At 50.1% G+C, this 22,195-nt stretch overlaps 1 protein-coding gene across 1 annotated transcript; it reads left to right on the forward strand.

Moving 5' to 3' along the window:
- Positions 1 to 1,952: 1,952 nt before the first annotated feature.
- On the forward strand, positions 1,953 to 20,136 carry LOC132387506 (uncharacterized; the record flags this gene model as incomplete). Its single annotated transcript, XM_059959876.1, has 6 exons — positions 1,953 to 2,309; positions 4,866 to 4,934; positions 6,297 to 6,416; positions 13,058 to 13,168; positions 18,277 to 18,393; positions 19,765 to 20,136. Coding segments are annotated over exons 1-6 (877 nt in total), but the record flags the coding sequence as incomplete, so codon positions are not given.
- Between the last annotated feature and the right edge of the window lie 2,059 nt (positions 20,137 to 22,195).

Consider the following 22,195-nt stretch of genomic DNA (forward strand, 5'->3'; position numbering starts at 1 on the left):
CCGCCAGGCCCTGTGTCACCTACAGCCCTGTATTTCTCTGTCACCCACTGCCTTCTAGATCCTCATTCCCCGAAACGCGCCTCTTCCCCTACTGCACCACGGCTTAGTCATGCCGGCTCAAACGCCTCTCTGTCTGTTTTCACAGGGAACTGCAGGTATAATGGCGGAGTGTTAACGTCTGGTGTTATCATGCTCCCCGTCCACCAGGTATCGATCTCTCGGATTTGAGCCTCTCTACCTCTCCGTGAGGGCAGGCCGGACGTATGGTTCCTCATCACTCCCGACCAGTGACTGAAAACTCAACATTCCTTCACTGCCCTCCCCTCTCCTCCTCTACACTCCCTGTCCCTCTGCCCTACAGTTGGTGACACACACACATTATCTCAGAGACAGAGACAGAATTCAAGACCACAGGAAGGCCGAAGCGCTGTTAATTGCTGAGAGGGGAGTGCGGGCAGAGAGGAAGCTTCTCTCTGTTTCTGACCCAACAGTGCGTAATGGGACGGTGTGTAGGGAGACTCACTCTGTGTGTGATCCCGGGAGTGTGTGATGGGTCGGTGCGGAGGGATATTCACTCGGTATGTGACCGCGGGAGTGTGTGTTAGGGCGCTGGGGTGGGAACTTCACTCTGTGTCTGACCCCGGGTATGTTTGATGGGACGGTGTGTAGGGAGATTCACTCTGTGTCTGACCTCGGGAGTGTGTGATGTGACGGTGTATAGGGAGATTCACTCTGTGTCTGACCCCCGGAATGTGTGTATGGGCATTGATGAGGTTCTCCGTGTCACTCTTTCTGTCTCCCTCTCTCTCTCTCTGCGCCGGTCCGGACAATCCCCACCTGCTCCCTCTCTACAAGTCCATCATTTCCAAAGATACGTTCTCCTTTCCCCGCGCACCTGACTTACAATGGAGAGTGTGACCGATCCCGATTGCGGTGAGAAAAATGGTGACGAGGACGTACCTGTACAGCGGGGGCGCCTTTCCAGAAAACGGAACAGTGGACCGCTTTGTTATCGGATATCCGACAGTTGCGTGTTCAGTGCGGGCGAAACAGATTTGGGAAGACAGAAAGTATGAGAGCGAGGATGCTGGAGAAAGGGAGAATGGAGAGTGATAGGGAGGGCTGAGTGAAGAGCACAGTGAGAAAGATAGGGATGGGGAGAGAGTGGGTAGAGTGCGGGAGCGATCTGGACAGAAAAGCGAAATTGAAGCAGATTTGGGATATTCATGGAGGATAAAGTGGGGGTTAGTAACGGGGATGCAGAGACAGAATCGCATAATATGTTTAGACCGAGAGAAACTGTCTCCGATTGAGAGGGAAGGCAGGGAACTTGAGAAAGAGAGTGGGAGAGGGAGGAGAGGGGTGAAAGGAAGGAGGTTGGGGGGAGGAAGAGTGTGAGAAAGAGACAAGGAGTGGGGAAGGGCACGGGCAGTGTTAAGAGCGGGGTAGCGGCGTATAAGAGAGTCGGGAGAGAGTAAGGAATGTGGGGAGCAAGATGACGAAGGGTGTAACATGGAGGGGTAAGAGAAAGTTAGAGACGGTTGTAGAGGGAGGGTGTGTGACAGATGCAGATGTAACTGTGGGGGAGAGAGAGGTTGAAAAGGATAGAGAATCCTTCCATTCCTTTAGTCTCTCCTCATTCGACTACTCTCTCCCTCATCGTCCACATTCCTTCTCCCTCATCCCTCCCTATCCTGCTCTCCTCTTTCTTCTCTGTACCTCCCTCTCTTCTTTCTATTCTACTCACCGCTCCTATCATTCTGTCTTTCTCTCTTTTCTTCACTTTAAACGCGCCGACATTTCTCCCTCTCTCTGCCAATCTCCTCCCCCTCAATTTATCTACACATCTTCCTCATCACCTCCCGTTTTCACCATCTCCGTCACTCTTACCTTCCTTTCACTCCAACCTCTCACCCATCACCTCTCTACTCCACTATTCACTCAGTCCACTATCCCTACTTCTCTCTCAGCCCACACTCTATATCCCTCTCTCTCACTCCTCCTTTTTCTCCTCACTATCACTACTCTTCCCTGCTCCACTCTTATCTCTGTGGGTCACCCTCTCGCAGACTCTCAATCCCTCTACACGGCACCTTCCCCACCCCCTCCTCTCGGTTCCTCTTTATCAGCTGCTGATCTCGTGTTTTTTGGTGTCGGTCTGACTCACTTGTCAAAACAGGCTTCCTCTGACAACGGTTACTTCTCCTTTCTGAGCTCAGAGATGCAGAGGATCCTCGACGGAATGGACGACAGCGAGACCTACATGAATAAGAAGCCCACAAAAACTGACATACAGGCTCCTTCCCGAGGTGAGAGGGGCAGAAAGACGGGAGGGAGGGAGGAGGATTCAATCTGAGTCAGACTCCGAGAGCGTGTGGTGGACAGTCTGCATGGAAACTAGCTCTGCGTTTGACCCCGGGGGTTTGTAATTGCTCAGCAGGGAGGGAGCTTCATTCTGTGTCTGAGCCCAGGCCTGTGAGACGCTGCAGTGGGAGATTAACTCTGTGTTGGATCCCGGCAGTTTGTGATGGGACGGTGTGGAAGGAGATTCACTCTGTGTCTGACCCCGGGAGTGTGTGATGGGACGGTGCGGAGGGAGATTCACTCTGTTTCTGACACCGGGAGTGTGGGTTGGGAAGGTGTGGAGGGACATTCACTCTGTGTCTGACCCCGGGAGTGTGGGTTGGGAAGGTGTGGAGGGAGATTCACTCTGTGTCTGACCCCGGGAGTGTGTGATGGGACGGTGTGGAGGGAGATTCACTCTGTGTCTGACCCCGGGAGAGTGTGATGGGACCGTGTAGAGGAATAATCACTCTGTGTCTGACCACTGGAGTGTGTGATGGGACGGTGTGGAGGGAGATTCACACTGTGTCTGACCCCGGGAGAGTGTGATGGGACGGTGTGGAGGGAGATTCACTCTGTGTCTGACCCCGGGAGTGTGTGATGGGAAGGTGTGGAGGGAGATTCACTCTGTGTCTGACCCCGGGAGAGTGTGATGGGACGGTGTGGAGGGAGATTCACTCTGTGTCTGACCCCGGGAGAGTATGATGGGACGGTGTGGAGGGAGATTCACACTGTGTCTGACCCCGGGAGAGTGTGATGGGACAGTGTGGAGGGAGATTCACACTGTGTCTGACCCCGGGAGAGTGTGATGGGACTGCGTGGAGCGAAGGTCACTCTGGTTTTGATTTCGTGTGTGTGTGATGGATCGATGATGAGGTTCCCTCAGCCCATTTCCGAACCTCCCTGTATCGCTCCCAGCTGAACCTGATGTCCAGAACGTGGAGCCCCAGGTCCGTAGAGGTGAAAGTCAGTTTAATCTTTTTTTGCCTTGACTGTGGTCATGTAATGTTTCCATTCCTGTCGTGAAAACTCAGGGCAAACTGACAGCTGACCCTAATGATTCGCTGTTTGACTATGTCGGAGGGAGCGCACAGGAGAGGCGACGAGGAGAAAGCAACGTCACGGGGTGGGGGCGTGACCATGGCACACTTTGGGAAGGGAGGCGTGGAGCGACTGGCATAGGAGGGCGGTATAGAAGCAGCATCGTGGAACGGAGTGGGGAGAGAGCGGTGTGGGAGGACGGAATGTCATGGGAGGGGCATTGTTGTGGGAGTGTCGTGGTCGGGGCGGTCGGTTGGAAGGGTGACTGAGGGGGGAGCGCTGACAGGGCGAAAGGAGGGAGCGCTGTGGGATGGCAGCTGAATAAAGCAGCTGTAGGGTTGTGTTTAGAGAGGGCAGGAAGAGATGCGGTGATGAGGGAGGACTATAAAGTTTATTTTAATGCCCTCTTTCCCCTTCGCTCTCCTCTCCCTTCTCTCACTCTGCACAAGCCTTATCCCTTCCCCCTTCTCTCTCCCTTTCCCTCACGCTCATTCTTCTGTTTCCCCTCCCTACTCCCCACTCTCCTCAATCCCTCTTTTCCCATCTCATCCACTCTACCCTGTCTTGTCCTCACTCTGCTTCCTTTTCCCTCTTCACACCTTCATTCTGCTCGCTCTCTAACTATCTCCCATCATCTCTCTACTCCTTCTTCCCCATTAACTCTTCCCCTCTCTTTGCTCACTTTCTTAATGCTCTCCCCTCTGTTACCGTCCCCCGCTCTCCCAATCTCTCTCCCTTCTGTACTCTTTCCCTCACTCGCAAACCGTTTATCTCTTCCACCCTCTCTCCCCATTTCACCCCTTTGTCTCACCTCTCAATCCTACTCTCCGCGCTCACTATCTCACTACCTTCACCTCACTTTATCCCCTATTTTTTACATATAATCATATAACAATTTTAGCACGGAAACAGGCCATCTCGAACCTTCTAGCCCGTGCCGAACGCTTACTGTCACCTTGTCCCACTGACCAGCACTCAGCTCATAATGCTCCCCTCCTGTTACCTTAAACATTTGCCCCTTATCTCTCAACTCATGTCCTCTTGTTTGAATCTCCCTACTCTCAATGGAAAAAGCCTATCCACATCATCTCTATCTGTACCCATCATAACGCTAATTACCTCTATCAAGTCCACACTTCAACCTTCCACGCTGCAAGGAATAAAGACCTAACTTGTTCACCTGTAACTTAGGTGCAGAAACCCACGTAACATTCTAACATTCCCTGTCTCTCCTTGTTCTGTGTCCCCCATTCTCTTCCATTTTCCCGCCCATCGCCCCTCTTCGATCACCCCTTTCTCAACCACTCCATCCATTAATTTCACCCTCTCTGTTTTTGCAATCCCTGTCTCACTTCCCCCTCTTGCCTCCCTCCCGACAGCCCTCTCTCCTCCTCTCTCGATATCTCATCCCTTCCCTCCGCACCTCACTGTCCCCGATTTTCTATCGCTCTCACTCTTCCTTGTCTGTCTCTCTCTCGCAGACAATCTGAACTCCACCTACACCGAGCTGAACATTCGGAAAGTCGAACGCCTCACCAATACACAAACAGGTCAGTGATGCAACAAAGACGTCATTCTGGAGGGCTCACATGTCATACTCCCAAATGGCTAAGTGTGCAATGCATTTTTCTCCCCCAATACTCTGGCCGCTCGTTCCGCAGACTGAACACCATCAGGGTAACAAAGGCTTGTCAATCGGCTCACCAGTTAAATCTGTTTCCCCTCTGTCCTTATACCTGTGCGCTCTTGTGCTCCATAGTCCAGGTTAAGGGGAACTAATAGCGCCCATTCACTCTGTTTGTGCTCCTCGTGGCTTTATATACCCCTGAAAGGTCAACCCTGCGCTACAAGGAATAACTTCGCAATCAACGCAACCTCTTTCCTTAACTCAGTCCCTGGAGTCCCGGCAACGTACTCGTAAATCTCCCCGTGCACTCATTTCCAGTTTGATGGCGTCTTTTCCAGAACGGATCCGCAAAGCAAATAGCATTATGAAGAACCCCATGCACACCTCATGCAAACTCTTCTCCCTCCTGCCGTCAGGGAAAAGGCCCCGAAGCATTTCCGGCTCTCACGAATGGATTATGTAGCAGTTTCTTCCCCCAATCTATCAGGCTCCTCAATACCCGAAGCCTGGATTGACACCTTAATGCCCTGTTGTCCTGTTTATTACTTATTGTGAAGCCTGCAATGTTTTTGTGCACTGTATGCAGTCCTGCGTAGGTCTGTAGTCTAGTGTAGCTTTCCCTGTGTTGTTTTTTTTTAAGTAGTTCAGTTCAGTTTTTGTACTGTGTCATGTAACACCACGATCCTGAAAAACGTTCTCTCATTTTTACTATGCACTGTGCCAGCAGTTATGGTCGAAATGGCAATATAAATGACTTGACCTGACATGACATGAGAGGACACCGTACTCCACGTGTGACGTCACCGACGTACTGGACAACTGAAACATGTTCACCTGATTCCTGTACTCAGTGACATTCTGATGAAGGTCTGCGTTCATTCGCATTCAACACCCTGTCTATCTGTGACTTCACATTCTGGGAACCGTGTTCCTGGACCGCGGGTCCTTCTGTTCTCCAATACACCTCAGTTTTCCTCCGGAACGCTGTGAGTGTCCAACTCAGGGCTATCTGACAGACATACGATAGCGCACACTTATCCGATTTAAATTGCATTTGCTTCTGCTACTGATGGGTCTGCTCGTGACTGCTCGGAAATGCAACATTAAACGTTTGCTTCTGGCACTGAGACAATCCCTCTCTCTACTGCTCTGTCTCCACGACTTTCTCTACTCACTTCCTAACCTCCCTCATATTTTCTCCCTGTCTCTCACCCCCACCCATTCTCCACCTGTCCCTTGCCCTTTTATTTGTCCCTCTCTCACATTCTCTTCCATTCGCTCCCAGATGGACTGGACCCCACCTACTCTCAGCTGAACCTTCTTCACAATGATCTTCTCATCGCGAAGGAAGAAGATCCTCCTATTGCTTCGAGACCAGGAGAAATGCCAATGACTGCTCAGGCAGGTCAGAGTTCACGTTTGGAAGGGGTCACGTGATATAAGCACAAGTGTACAAGTGCTAATGTATCTGCATCGACCTTTTCCCTGGCAGTTCCTTCCAAAGACGGAGCACCGTCCGCTTAAAAAAATTGTCACTCTGGTCCGCTGTTAAATCTCTTTCTGCTGTCACTTCAGAGTTGTGCACACTGATCCTCGATTCTCCAAGTCTATAGAAAATGACTCTGCGTGTTCACCTTGTTTGTGCCCCACGTGGTTTTATAAACCTCTGTAAGGTCACCCATAAACTCCAAGGTATAAAATCCTAACCTGCCTGAATTATCTGAATAACTCAGCCCCTCGAGTATGCCCGTAAAGCTCCCTGTGCAATATTTGCTGCCCAGTGGCATTTCACCTGCAGCAGGTGGACAAAAAATGAACGCTATACTCCAAGGTCGGCATACCATACATCCTGTACAACTGCAAAGTGACCTCTCGACTCTTGTACTGATTCATAAAGATGCAATCTTTTCTGCCCTATCTATCCTTGACCTCAATTTCTGGGAACCGTTTTCCCGTAGCCCTGGGTCCGTCTGTATTATAACACTTCCCAGGGCTCCTACATTGACTGTCACACCCTGGCTTGTCTTCCTGAAATTCGACAGCTGCAGCTACCCGAAATAAATTGAATTTGCTTCTGCTCGGCCTTATTTCCCTACTAATCGAGATCCCACTGGAAGCGGAAACTGTCTTCACTGTTTATCATATCAAGAACATAGAATAGTACAGCACATTACAGGCCCCTCGGTCCTCAATGTTGCCCCGAACCTCAAACCCTGCCTCACATATAGCTCCCACCACCACCTTAAATTCCTCCATATACCTGTCTAGTAGTCTCTTAAGCATCACTAGTGATTCTGCCTCCACCATTGACTCGGGCAGTGCGTTCCACGCAACAACCACTCTCTGAGTCAAAAAACTTCCTCTAATAACCCCCTTGAGCTTCACTCCCCTTACCTCTTTAAACCCCTGGGTCGCCTCAGGCTCGCTCAGCTCGTTCTCCTCTAGGGGTAGCAGCATTCGGCCCCGCCAATCTGGGTAATCTGCTGGTGTGGATGCTGTGTGATGTCCCCGACTCGCCCAAAAAGAAAACAAACAGTACACAATATGCGATTAAATGAGTACAATTAATAAAGGTTACTATAACTAAGTGATTAATAACGATACGGTACTTCTGAAGGAAAAGAAAATAAAGAAAAGGTGTCAAACTTATCAAAGTCCAAACCATTTCGTGCACAACCGTTGGAGCTCAATTACTGAAGACTTCTGGCCACCATTCGATCCCCTCCGAACTCCCCGACTCGCAGATCAGGACCACCCGAAGTGGTCAACCAAGCACATCTATCTTCGTCTTGGTGTCTGTTCCTCGTCCAGTTTACAGCATCGCGTCCTATCTCTCTCACCCCCTCGCGCCAATCACCCCAGCTTATAGACTCAGAAGAAAGAACAACATTAATCCCAATTGGTTTACAAAGGAATACAATTCTATTTATCAGTAAATTTTAACCCAAACAAGCTTTCTGCACTCTCTCGCAACAATGCAGCATTCCTACTTTTAACAAACAAAGCCATTTTGATGAACATACTCAGTAACAATGATAATGAAGAAACCCCATTTACACCTTAAAGCCATGTCCTCTTGTACTGAGCAGTGATGCCCTGGGGACGAGACAATGGCTATCCACTCTATCGCTCTTAATATCTTGTACTCCCCTATCATATTTCCTCTCATCCTCCTTCTCTCCAAAGAGTAAAGCCCTAACTCCCCTGATCTCTTATCGTAATCCATAGTACCCACACAAGGCAGCACCCTGGTAAGTCTCCTCTGTACCCTTCCCAATGCTTCCACATCCTTCCTATACTGAGACAACCAGAAATGGACACAGTGCTCCAAGTGTGGCCTGTCCAGAGTTTTATCGAGCTGCATCAATACATCGCGTCTTTTAAACTCTATCCCTCTACTTTTGAAAGCTAACACCCAATAAGCTTTCTTAACTACCCTATCTACATGTGAGGCAACTTTCAGGGATCTGTGGACATGCACCACCAGATCCCTCTGCTCCTCCACACCACCACGTATCCGGCCATTAACCTTGTACTCTGCCTTGGAGTTTGAACTTCCAAAGTGTACCACCTCACACTTCTCCGGGTTGAAATCCATCTTCCACTTCTCAGCCCACTTCTGCATCCTATCAATGTCTCTCTGCAATCTTCGACAATCCTCTACACTATCAACCACACCACCAATCTTTGTGCCCATTGAAAACTTGCCAAACCACTCTTCTACCACCACATACAGGTCGTTAATAAAAATCACGAAAATTAGATGTCCCAGAACAGATCCTTGTGGAACACCACTAGTCGAACCCTCCAATCTGAATGTACTCCCTCCACCACGACTCTCTGCCTTCTACAGGCAAGCGGATTCTGAATCTACATGGCCAACATTCCCTTCATCCCATGCCTTCTGACTTTCTGAATAAGCCTATCGTGCGGAACCTTCTCAAATGCCTTACTGAAATCCATGTCGATCACATCCACTGCACTATCCCCATCTATATGCCTGGTCACCTCCTCAAAGTACTATATCAGGCTTGTTAGAGATGATCTGCCCTCACAAAGCCATACCGTCTGTCCCTGATCAGACCATAAATCTCTAAATGCCCATAGATCTTATCTCTAAGAATCTTTTCCAGCAGCTTTCCCACCTCAGACGTAAGACTCACTTGTCTATAATTACCCGGGCTATCCCTACTACCTTTTTTGTACAAGGGGACAACATTCGCCTCCCTCCAAAATCTCGAGTACCATTCCTTCGGACAAAGAGGACACAATGAACCTAGCCAGAGTCTCAGCAATCTCTTCCCTCGCCTTGTGGAGCAGCCTGGGGAATATTCCGTCAGGTCCTGAGGACCTATCCGTACTAATGTATTTTAACAACTCCAACACCTCTTCTCCCTTAATAGCAACGTGCTCCAGGACATCAGCCTCACTCATATTGTCCTCTCCGTCATCAAGTTACCTCTCTTTGGTGAATACCGAAAGGAAGTATTCATTGAGGACCTCGTTCACTTCCACAGCCTCCAGCCACCTCTTCCCACTTTTATCTCTAATGGGTCCTACCTTCACTCCTGTCATCCTTTTGTTCTTCACATATTGAAAAATGCCTGGAGTTTTCCTATACCCTACTCGCCAGGGCCTTCTCATGCCCCCTTCTTGTTCTTCTCAGCCCTTTCTTAAACTGCTATCTTGCTACCCTATATTCATCAATAGACCCATCTCAACCTTGCTTCCTAAGCCTCATGACTAGATTTTCTACCTCACTTGCCACCCATGGTTTCTTCACCCTACCATTCTTTATCTTCCTCACCTGGACAAATTTATCCCTAACATCCTGGACGAGATCCTTTAGCAAAGACCACATGTCCATAGTACATTTTCCTGTGAAAACATCATGACAATTCACACCCACAAGTTCTAGCCTTATAGCCTCATTATTTGTCCTTTCCCAATTAAACATTTCCCTGTTCTCTTTGATTCTTTCCTTTTCCATGATAATGCTAAAGGTCAGGGAGCGGTGATCACTGTCCCCCAGATGCTCACCCACTGACAGATCTATGACTTGAACCAGTTTGTTAACTAATACTAGATCTAGTATGGCATTCCTCCTAGTTGGCCTGTCAACACACTGTGACAGGAATCCTTCCTGGACACACTTAACAAACTCTGCCACATCTAAACCCTTGGAACTAATCAATTGCCAATCAATATTAGGGAAATTAAAGTCAACCATGATAATAACCATGTTATTTTTGCACCTTTCCAAACTCTGCCTCCCAATCTGCTTCTCGGTATCTCTGCTGCCACCAGGAGGCCTATAGAATACCCCCAGTAGAGTAACTGCTCCCTTCCTGTTCCTGACATCCACCCATACTGACTCAAAAGAGGATCCTGCTATACTACCCACCCTTTTCTGTAGCAGTAATAGTATCCCTGACCAGTAATACCACGCCTCCTCCACATCCCCCATCCTTTTTAAGGAAATGAAATCCCGGAATATGGAGAATCCATTCCTGCCCTGGTGCCAGCCAGGTCTCCGGAATGGCCACTACATCATAATTCCATGTATGTATCCCAGCTATCAGTTCATCACCTTTGTTCCTGATGCTTCTTGCATTCTTACACACACTATAACCCTTCTACCTTACTAGCCTTACACCCTTAATTCTGCTCCTCGTTCCTCAAAGCATCTCTGTATGTTAAATCCGGCTTTACCCCATGCACTTCTTTCACTGCTCTATCGCTCTGGATTCCATCCCCCTTGCAAATTAGTTTAAACCATCCCGAACCATTCTAGCAATCTGCAAGCTTGTCAACTGCTTATTGTGTAATCTATTGCAAATGGTCTATATAATTGACTAAGATCCTTGGTCCGACTAGCGACATTCTGGCAAACATGTCTAGTGACCAGATTCCAGTCTGAGAAACCAAGTTCAACACTCAAAACTTTGCTACGACCGCCGAGCCAATGTTATATCCTGTCAGCCATCCCTCCGTTTGTGGTACACCAAATTTCATCTGGGACCTTGTTAAATCTGTGAATATTACGTCTACCAAGCTGACTGGAGCAGTCCTCCGCAGTCAAATTAATGAGACCAATCTCCTTTGGTTCCACATCATCCTCAAGAGCAGTCTACTGTCTGAATACTTGACGATCGCCCTTTTCAACTCTACGTACGATATACCTACTACCCGTGCTTGTTCTGTCCTCCCTGTCAAATTATCCGACAACTCTCACTAGGTCTCACGCAATCTAATATCTCCATTCCCCCACTATCTTCCACACTCCATATCTTCCCCTCGCCCTCCCTGTCTAACTGCTCCATTGCTTCTCCGTCCCTACCGATGTCCCTTCCTTCCACCTTCCAGTGGGATAAACAATCTGGGGACTTGTCAGCCAGCGTACATTATGTCTGCCAATGCGCACAAATCAGTCAGACAAATTTCGCTGTGCCTCCCAACATTTTACAGAGTAGCCCACCGACTAGAAATGTTAAATCCGTTATAGAGTTCCCTATTCATCAAGTCTACTTCCCTGTTCTCATGAACCGCCCTGGTTCCTCACTAAAAATATAAAAACAGTTTCACTCGTGACCGAAAGAAAATGCTGAGCGTTGTGGAAAGAGCTGAGCCTTTCTCGGAAACCAGCTTCCCTTCCATGAACTCTTTCCACAGATGCCGACGCCTCCATGAAGCAGCCAGCAGCATTACAGAATCACCTCCAGTCACGCCGGTTATTCTGTCTTCTGCACCTTACTGTCGGTAGGAAGATGCGAAGGCCTGTCTCATTGGGCTCAAGGACAGCTTCCACCCCAGAGTTATCTGACTATTGAACCGTCCTCTACCATGCAAAGTGTACTCTTGACCTCGCAATCTGCTTCCCTTTTGCCGTTTCAGCTTATTCTCTGCCTGCACCGCACGTTCTCTGTAACTGTGACGCTTTATTCTGCATTCTGTGATTGATTTACGTTGCTCCACAACATGAAGTGATCGGTATCTCTGGATGTAACTGGCACCTCTCCTCTCTGTGATGTGTGGCAATGACCCGGATGACAGTTTAGATGAGTGGTTTGGTACGTTTGCAGATGATACGGTGGTGTTGTGGATCGTGTTGAGGACCAGAAGAGAATCTGTATAACCGTATAACCATGCAGCAATTACAGCACGGAAACAAGCCATCTCGGCCCTTACAGTCCGCGCAGACCGCTTACTCTCACCTATTGTCACCGACCTGCACTCAGCCCGTGGCGCTCCATTCCTTTCCTGTCCATATGCCTATCCAATTTTACTTCAAATGACAATACCGAACCTGCCTCTACCACTTCAACGGGAAGCTCGTTACACACGATCTGGCACCGGTGAGGCAAGCTGCCAAACGCGTTTCTTTCCAGCGTCCACCGAGTCGCCTGTCTGAAACCTCTAACTATAGAGTCCCCTATTACTGCTGTCGTCCTCTTCCCTTCCCTACCCTTCTGAACCACAGGACCAGACGCTATGCCAGAGAAGCGGCCATAGTTGTATCCCATAGGAATGCCGTCACCAACCACTCCCTCCCTAACAGTACTCAAACAGGAGTACTTATTCTTAAGAGGGACAGCCACTGGGGTACTCTCTAGTGTGTGACTCCTGCTCTTCCCTCTCCTGACTGTTGCCCATTTATCTGGCTCCCAAGCCCTGGTGTGTCTACTTGCCTATAGCTCCTCTCTATTACCTCCGCACATTCCATGACCATTAGAAGGTCATCGAGCTTCATCTCCAGTTCCTTACCCGGTCCCCAAGGAGCTGCAGCCAAAGCCCGACCGCTCTGTGTCAGATGACTCCATTGAAAACCGCTCCTTTATGACCGCTCCGCTAGGCAGTGTCTCCCTTTTATGCCTGAACCTTCCTTGCTGTCCAACTCACAACTGGTGCTCCGGTTAGAGCCACAGACAGACCACGTACAATGGACTAACACTCTCAGAGCTCCCTTTGGAAATAACTGCCGCCGATAGACAACGTATATTCTCTGCCGGCCTCTCCTCCTTCTATTTCTCTCTCTCAATCTCTCAGACGGTCTGAACTCCATCTACTCAGCGGTGAAGCTACCGGAAGACGAACTTCACATCGATGATTATGACGTTCCTCCCATTGCCTCCGGACCCGCCGAAATGTCACAGACAGGTCAGAGTTTACAATAATGACATCACTGCGAAGGGGTCACGTGCTTTATGCACACCTGTTCAAGTTATAATGCATCTGCTTCAACCATTTCTTCTGGCAGCCCGACCCGTAGACGGACCACTGTCTGAGTAAAAAAAAAACGCGGATACTCTTCTCCCCAGTTGCATCATCTACTGCTATCACCTTATCCATGAGCGCTTTGGTCCTCGATTCTCAATGCATAGAGAAAAAATGACTCTGTGCATTCACCTTGTCTGTTCCCCATGTGGTTTTATACAACTCTGTAAGGTCACCTCTGCGCTCCCAGGTATATAGGCTCAATCTGCCTGACTTATTTCCATAACTCTTTCACAGCTCTGTGTTGAGGTACAGTTCCTAGTCTACCTCCAAGCTCCAGCCTCCGAGTTATTCAAGCGCCAAGCTCTTCAAGAAACAAAGCCCAAAGCTCGATCTCCAAGAACCGCAGCCTCAAGCCTCGAGAAACAAGAAACCCAATCTCAAGCCTCGAGAAACAAGAATCCCAATCTCAAGCCTCGAGAAACCAGAATCCCAGCCTCAAGCCTCGAGAACCAAGAACCCCAATCTCAAGCCTCGAGAACCAAGAATCCCAATCTCAAGCCTCGAGAACCAAGTACCCAATCTCAAGACTCGAGAACCAAGAATCCCAATCTCAAGACTCGAGAAACAAGAACCCCAATCTCTAGCCTCGAGATCCAAGAATCCCAATCTGAAGCCTAGAGAACCAAGTACCCCAATCTCAAGCCTCGAGAACCAAGAACCCCAATCTCAAGCCTCGAGAACCAAGAATCCCAATCTGAAGCCTCGAGAACCAAGAATCCCAATCTCAAGCCTCGAGAACCAAGAACCCCAATCTCAAGCCTCGAGAACCAAGAACACCAATCTCAAGCCTCGAGAACCGAGAATCCCAATCTCAATCCTCGAGAACCAAGAACCCCAATCTCAAGCCTCGAGAACCAAGAATCCCAATCTCTAGCCACGAGAACCAAGAACCCCAATCTCAAGCCTCGAGAACCAAGAATCCCAATCTCAAGCCTCGAGAACCAAGAATCCCAATCTGAAGCCTCGAGAACCAAGAACCCCAATCTCAAGCCTCGAGAACCAAGAACCCCAATCTCAAGCCTCGAGAGCCAAGAATCCCAATCTCAAGCCTCGAGAACCAGGAACCCCAACCTCAAGCCTCGAGAACCAAGAACCCCAGCCTCAATCTTCGATCTCCAAGAACTCCAGCCTCAAGCCTCGATAAACAAGAACCCCAATATCAAGCCTCGAGAACCAAGAATCCCAATCTGAAGCCTCGAGAACCAAGAACCCCAATCTCAAGCCTCGAGAACCAAGAACCCCAATCTCAAGCCTCGAGAGCCAAGAATCCCAATCTCAAGCCCAGAGAAACAAGAACTCCAGCCTCAAGCCTCGAGAAACAAGAATCCCAGCCTCAAGCCTCGAGCTCCAAGAACTCCAGCCTCAAGCCTCGAGCTCTAAGAACCCCAGCCTCAAACCTCGAGAACCAAGAATCCCAATCTGAAGCCTCGAGAACCAAGAACCCCAATCTCAAGCCTCGAGAACCAAGAACCCCAATCTCAAGCCTCGAGAACCAAGAATCCCAATCTCAAGCCTCGCGAACCAAGAATCCCAAACTCAAGCCTCGAGAACCAAGAATCTCAATCTCAAGCCTCGAGAACCAAGAATCCCAATCTCAAGCCTCGAGAAACAAGAACCCCAATCTCAAGCCTCGAGAACCAAGAATCCCATCCTCAAGACTCGAGAACCAAGAATCCCAATCTCAAGCCTCGAGAACCAAGAATCCCAATCTCAGGCCTCGAGAACCAAGAATCCCAATCTCAAGCCTCGAGAAACAAGAACCCCAATCTCAAGCCTCGAGAACCAAGAATCCCAATCTCAAGCCTCGAGAACCAAGAATCCCAATCTCAAGCCTCGAGAACCAAGAACCCCAATCTCAAGCCTCGAGAACCAAGAATCCCAATCTCAAGCCTCGAGAACCAAGAATCCCAATCTCAAGCCTCGAGAACCAAGAATCCCAATCTCAAGCCTCGTGAACCAAGAACCCCAATCTCAAGCCTCGAGAACCAAGATCCCAATCTCATGCCTCGAGAACCAAGAATCCCAATCTCAAGCCTCGAGAAACAAGAATCCCAATCTCAAGCCTCGAGAACCAGGAATCCCATTCTCAAGCCTCGAGATCCAAGAACCCCAATCTCAAGCCTCGAGAACCAAGAATCCCAAACTCAAGCCTCGAGAACCAAGAATCCCAATCTCAAGCCTCGAACTCCAAGAATCCCAATCTCAAGCCTCGAGAACCAAGAATCCCAATCTCAAGCCTCGAGAACCAAGAACCCCAATATCAAGCCTCGAGAAACAAGAATCCCAATCTCAAGCCTCGAGAACCAAGAATCCCAATCTCAAGCCTCGAGAACCAAGAATCCCAATCTCAAGCCTCGAGAACCAAGAATTCCAATCTGAAGCCTCGAGAACCAAGAACCCCAATCTCAAGCCTCGAGAACCAAGAATCCCAATCTCAAGCCTCGAGAACCAAGAACCCCAATCTCAAGCCTCGAGAACCAATAACCCCAGCCTCAAGCTTCGATCTCCAAGAACTCCAGCCTCAAGCCTCGAGAACCAAGAACTCCAATCTCAAGCCACGTGAACCAAGAACCCCAACCTCAAGCCTCGAGAACCAAGAACCCCAGCCTCAATCTTCGATCTCCAAGAACTCCAGCCTCAAGCCTCGATAAACAAGAATCCCAGCCTCAAGCCTCGAGCTCCAAGAACTCCAGCCTCAAGCCTCGAGTTCCAAGAACCCCAGCCTCAAGCCTCGAGAACCAGGAATCCCAATCTCAAGCCTCGAGATCCAAGAATCCCAATCTCAAGCCTCGAGAACCAAGAATCCCAATCTCAAGCCCCGAGAAACAAGAACTCCAGCCTCAAGCCTCGAGAAACAAGAATCCCAGCCTCAAGCCTCGAGCTCCAAGAACTCCAGCCTCAAGCCTCGAGCTCTAAGAACCCCAGCCTCAAACCTCGAGAACCAAGAACTCCAATCTCAAGCCACGAGAACCAAGAACCCCAACCTCAAGCCTCGAGTTCCAAGAACCCCAGCCTCAAGCCTCGAGAACCAGGAATCCCAATCTCAAGCCTCGAGATCCAAGAATCCCAATCTCAAGCCTCGAGAACCAAGAATCCCAATCTCAAGCCCCGAGAAACAAGAACTCCAGCCTCAAGCCTCGAGAAACAAGAATCCCAGCCTCAAGTCTCGAGCTCCAAGAACTCCAGCCTCAAGCCTCGAGCTCTAAGAACCCCAGCCTCAAACCTCGAGAACCAAGAATCCCAATCTCAAGCCTCGAGAACCAAGAATCCCAATCTCAAGCCTCGAGAACCAAGAATCCCAATCTCTGGCCTCGAGAACCAAGAATCCCAATCTCAAGCCCCGAACTCCACGAATCCCAATCTCAAGCTCCAAGAACCCAGGCCTCGTCACGTCTGCGCCTGGTTTGGGGTCCGAACCCAAGTCAAGGCTCGGTCCTTGTCCAGTCACGGGCTCGGGGTCCACGCCAAGGCTCCTTGCCCACAGTCCCTCGTCCTGGTCCTGCTCTCCTAGCCTAGTCTGCGACCTGTCCCGTCCGTTAGTTCTGTCCCGTCTTGTTCTTAGTGCTTTAGTGTCTGTGTCCTGCATCAACGCCCACCTAACCTTATGACACTGAGACCCACAAAATTCTGCAGAGTCGTCTACAAAGTGAAAAACAAAATATTGTCTTCCCTGTTCACCATGTCCACTACACTGTTCTCATGAAACGTCCTGGTTCCTCACTAAAAATAGAATCACTGCTCCGCCCATTACCGCAAGAAACTGGAGAGCGTTGTGGAAAGAGCTGAGCCCAGCTCCGAAACCAGCTTCCCCTCCATGAACTCTGACTGCACTTCCTGCTGCCTCGGGAATACAGTCAGCATCATCAAATAAATGGTTCCAGCCACCCCGAACAGTCTCTCCTCTGCACCCTCCCATCGGAGTGAAAATGGGAAATCATGTATAAGGTGGTTCAAGGACAGTTTGTACACGACAGTAGTCAGACTACTGAACGGACACCTAATGCGATAAGATGTACTCTTGACCTCAAATCCTCCTCTTAGTGGCTCTTCAACCTTATAGTCTGCCTGCACAGCAATTTCTCAGTAACGTTGATACTTTATTCTGCATTCTGAGATCGAGTAACCTTGATCTCCTCCAATGAAGTGACCTGTAACTATGGACGTGGGTGGGATCTCCCCTGTCTGTGATGTATATAAACGATCTGAATGAAAGTATAGGCGCGTGGTTTGTTCTGTTTCTAGATGATAGGCTAATGGGTCTTGTGGATCGCTTAGAGGACCTGTAAAGACATGGATCAGTTTCTGATTTGTGATGGAGAAATGTTAAAAGCTGTTTAACCCGGACAATCTTAAAATGTCGCACCTTGGTAGGTCAAATATCCAGAGATAGCGGACTATTAAAGACAGAACCTTCAAGTGTGTTGTTCAGCACCGGGGTCCTGTAGACCTATGCATTGGTTCATCCATTCTGAGAGGATGACGAAGAAGGCTTATATCATTCTTGCCATTATCGGTTATACCAAGCTTATATCAGTTGGGGCACTGAGTTTAAAACTTCGGCTGTTATAATGCAACTTCATAAAAACAAAAATCACTGGTTAGGCTGAATCCGGCGTATTGTATACAGTTCTGCTCACCCCATTATCGGAAGGATGTCAGGGCGTTGGGGAGCCTCCGGAGAGGTTTAACAGGACTCTGACGGGATTCGGTGCCACGTGTTACAACGAGAGGTCGGACACCTGGGTCGCTTCCTCTGGAGCCGAGGAGGCTCAGGGGAGATCTGACTGATCTCTGGAATCCGTCAGACACCTGTCAGCCTTTGCCAAGTTAAGTAATTTGGACTGTCGGGGATGACGGCTGAAAGTAGATGGGATTGTGAGAGGGAGGGGTGATCGTGATGGAGGGATAGGGCGCGGATGGTGGGTGGAAGGGAGATCCAGTGGGGGAGAAGGCTGATTTCACACACACTCTGAATGGGCTTTCGACAGGTGCGCAGAAACAGGAGCCGAAGCAGAACATCGGAAATCGATCCGTCCGTAAGATCTCCGTACTCTGTCTCGTTACGATCGGCCTCGTCGCGATGGTGGCCGGGCTTTCGATCTATGGTGAGTGGAACAGGCTCCGGGTGTAGTCATACCGTAAACAAACAGAGTCAAATGAAATGTTAGCGCAAAAAGCTCACTCTGACACCGACACGTTCCTCACCGTGACAGCGGCAAGACCCCCGCCGTGACACAGACGTTACCCTCAACATAGCATAGAGAAGACCCTTACCATTATTACGATAGTACCCTCACGCCGTGCACGACAGTACACTTGCCGTGACACCGACACATCTCTCACCGCTACACTGACACAGCCTTCACCGTGAGATCTGTACACCCTTCTCTGTGACATCGACACTCCCCTATCCATGACACCAGCATTCCCGACACTCCCAACACCGTGCCACCGTCCAGTCCACACCATTACACCAACACTCCCCTAACCGTGACTTTTACCTCACATCGTAACGCTGACACTGTCACGTCCCTCAACCGTGACACCTTTCAGACCCCACTTCGGGACATTGTCACGCCCCTTACCATGTCATGGACTTCCCCCTCACTGTGACATGGACACTCCGTCTCACTGTAATACTGACACTCCGAGCACAGTGATCCGGACACTCCCTCTCACCGTGACACCTTTCAGACCCCACTTCGGGACATCGTCACGCCCCTTACCATGTCATGGACAGTCCCCCTCACTGTTACATGGACACTCACTCTCACTATGACACTCCCAGCATAGTGATCCGGACACTCTCCACACCGTGACACCGACTCTCCCTTTAATGTGACACCGCTACTCCCCTGAACGTGACACCGAGACTGCGAACTGTGACTCCCTTACACCGACACTCCCTCTCACCGTGACACTTACACTCCCCACACCGCAACATTGACACACCCCTCACAGTGACACCACCACTCCGCTCACCGTGACACCAACACTCTCCTCACCTTGACACCGGCACAAACTTCTCCGGAACAATGATGCAACCTTCTGCGTGAAAGCAACACACCCCACATCGTGACATCGACAGGCTCCTACTGTGAAACCAACATTCCCCATATTGTGTCACAGAGAGGTCAATCACTGTGACACAAACAGACATATCACTGCGACATCGTCACACACCACTCACTGTGACATCGTCACACAACTCACTGTGACACAGACGCACTGCTCAGTGTGACACCGACACATCTCTCATTGTAACACCGACAGGCCCCTCACTATGAAGTCACACATCCCTTACTGTGACATAGACACGCACCTCAGTGCGACACCGACACTCCCCACACAGTGACATCGACACTCCTCAGACCTCGTCACATCGAGACCTCTCACTGTGACACAGACACTCCCCTCATCTGACACCGACACACCTCATACCGTGTCACTGACACATACTTTACTATCCCTCTCAGTATCGCAGACTCGACTGTCTCTGATCACCGCCGACCGAAACTACCGGAGACTTTGGGAACAACATCAGGAGATGAACAGGACCCAGCGCCAATATCAACAGCATGTCCATGAGTTGAACACAACCCTTGAATCCAGGACATCCGAGAACTCCCACCTGGATCTCTCTCAGAGAACCTGTCTGAATAGTCTTTCCGCCATGAACAACAACCTGACTATTCTCGAAAACAACATTTCCGTCCTCAACTCGGATCTCTCGGAGCTGAATCGAACGCACAACGATCTCCGTTATCAGTTCAATCAGCTCGAAATGAAGTACAGAAACATCACCGAAAACAAAGCTCAGATTTGCCAATACCTTATCAGGAGAACAGGTGAGACGGCATCCTCCGTTTCAACTGCTCCATATAACAGGGGGTGAGAATGGAAGATGTGGAGAGTTTCACTGCATCACTTACCACGGGAGTATGCGATGGGACAGTGTGGAGGGAGATTCACTCTGTGTCTGACACCGGGAGTGTGTGAATGAACGGTGTGGAGGGAGTTTCACTCTGTGTCTGACCCCGGGAGTGTGTGATCGGACGGTGTGGAGGAAGATTCACTCTGTCTCTGACCCGGAGAGTTCGTTATGGAACGGTGTGGAGGGAGTTTCACTGTGTGTTTGACCCTGGGAGTGTGTGATGGGATGGTGTGGAGGGGGTTTCTCTGTATGTCTGATACCGGGAGTGTGTGATGGGACTGTGTGGAGGGAGATTCACTCTGTGCCTGACCCCGGGATGTGTGACGTGACGTTGTGGACCGAAATTTACTCTGCGCCTGACCCCGGGAGTGTTTGATGGGACCGTGTAGAGGAACAATCACTCTGCGCCTGACCCCGGGAGTGTGTGATGGGATAGTGTGGAGGGAGATTCACTCTGTGTCTGATCTCGTGAGCTTGTGACGGGACGGTGTGGTGGCAGATACATCTAGTATCTGAGCCCGGGAGTGTGTGATGGGACTGTGTGGAGAGAGATTCACTCTGTGCCTGACCCCGGGATGTGAATTGTGACGTTGTGGACCGAAATTTACTCTGCGCCTGACCCCGGGAGTGTGTGATGGGATGGTGTGGAGGGAGATTCACTCTGTGCCTGACCCCGGGATGTGAATTGTGACGGTGTGGACCGAAATTTACTCTGCGCCTGACCCCGGGAGTGTGTGATGGGATGGTGTGGAGGGAGATTCACTCTGTGTCTGATCTCGTGAGTTTGTGACGGGACGGTGTGGAGGGAGATTCACTCTGTGTCTAACCCGGGAGTGTGTGATGGGATGGTGTGGAGGGAGATTCACTCTGTGTCTGATCTCGTGTGTTTGTGACGGGACGGTGTGGAGGCAGATACATCTAGTATCTGAGCCCGGGAGTGTGTGACGGGACGGTGTGGAGGCAGATACATCTAGTATCTGAGCCCGGGAGTGTGTGACGGGACGGTGTGGAGGCAGATACATCTAGTATCTGAGCCCGGGAGTGTGTGACGGGACGGTGTGGAGGCAGATACATCTAGTATCTGAGCCCGGGAGTGTGTGACGGGACGGTGTGGAGGCAGATACATCTAGTATCTGCCCCCGGCAGTGTGTGGAATGGACGGTGTGGACGGAGATTCACTCTGTGTCTGACCCCGGGAGTCTGTAATAGGATGGTGTGGAGGGAGATTCACTGTGTGTCTGACCCCGGGAGTGTGTGATGGGACGGTGAGGAGGGAGATTCACTCTCTGTCTGACCCCGGGTGTGTGTGATGGGACGGTGTGGAGGGAGATTCACTCTGTGTCTGACCCCGGGTGTGTGTGATGGGACGGTGTGGAGGGAGATTCACTCTGTGTCTGACCCCGCGAGTGTGTGATGGGACGGTGTGGAGGGAGATTCACTCTGTGTCTGACCCCGGGAGTGTGTGATGGGACAGTGTGGAGGGAGATTCACTCTGTGTCTGACCCCGGGAGAGTGTGATGGGACGGAGTGGAGGGAGATTCACTCTGTGTCTGACCCCGGGAGTGTGTGATGGGATGGTGTGGAGGGAGATTCACTCTGTGTCTGATCTCGTGAGTTTGTGACGGGACGGTGTGGAGGCAGATACATCTAGTATCTGAGCCCGGGAGTGTTTGACGGGACGGTGTGGTGGCAGATACATCTAGTATCTGAGCCCGGGAGTGTGTGACGGGACGGTGTGGTGGCAGATACATCTAGTATCTGAGCCCGGGAGTGTTTGACGGGACGGTGTGGTGGCAGATACATCTAGTATCTGAGCCCGGGAGTGTGTGATGGGGCGGTGTGTAAGAAGCTTAAACACAAAGTACTCTGCAGATGTTGCTGTCAAAGCAACACACACAGCACGATTGATGAATTTAACAGGTCGGGCAGCTTCCGTGTAAAGGAACAGTCAACGTGTTATAGCTGTGACCCTT

The sequence above is a fragment of the Hypanus sabinus genome, unplaced genomic scaffold, assembly GCF_030144855.1.
Source record: "Hypanus sabinus isolate sHypSab1 unplaced genomic scaffold, sHypSab1.hap1 scaffold_1921, whole genome shotgun sequence".
Classification (NCBI taxonomy): domain Eukaryota; kingdom Metazoa; phylum Chordata; class Chondrichthyes; order Myliobatiformes; family Dasyatidae; genus Hypanus; species Hypanus sabinus.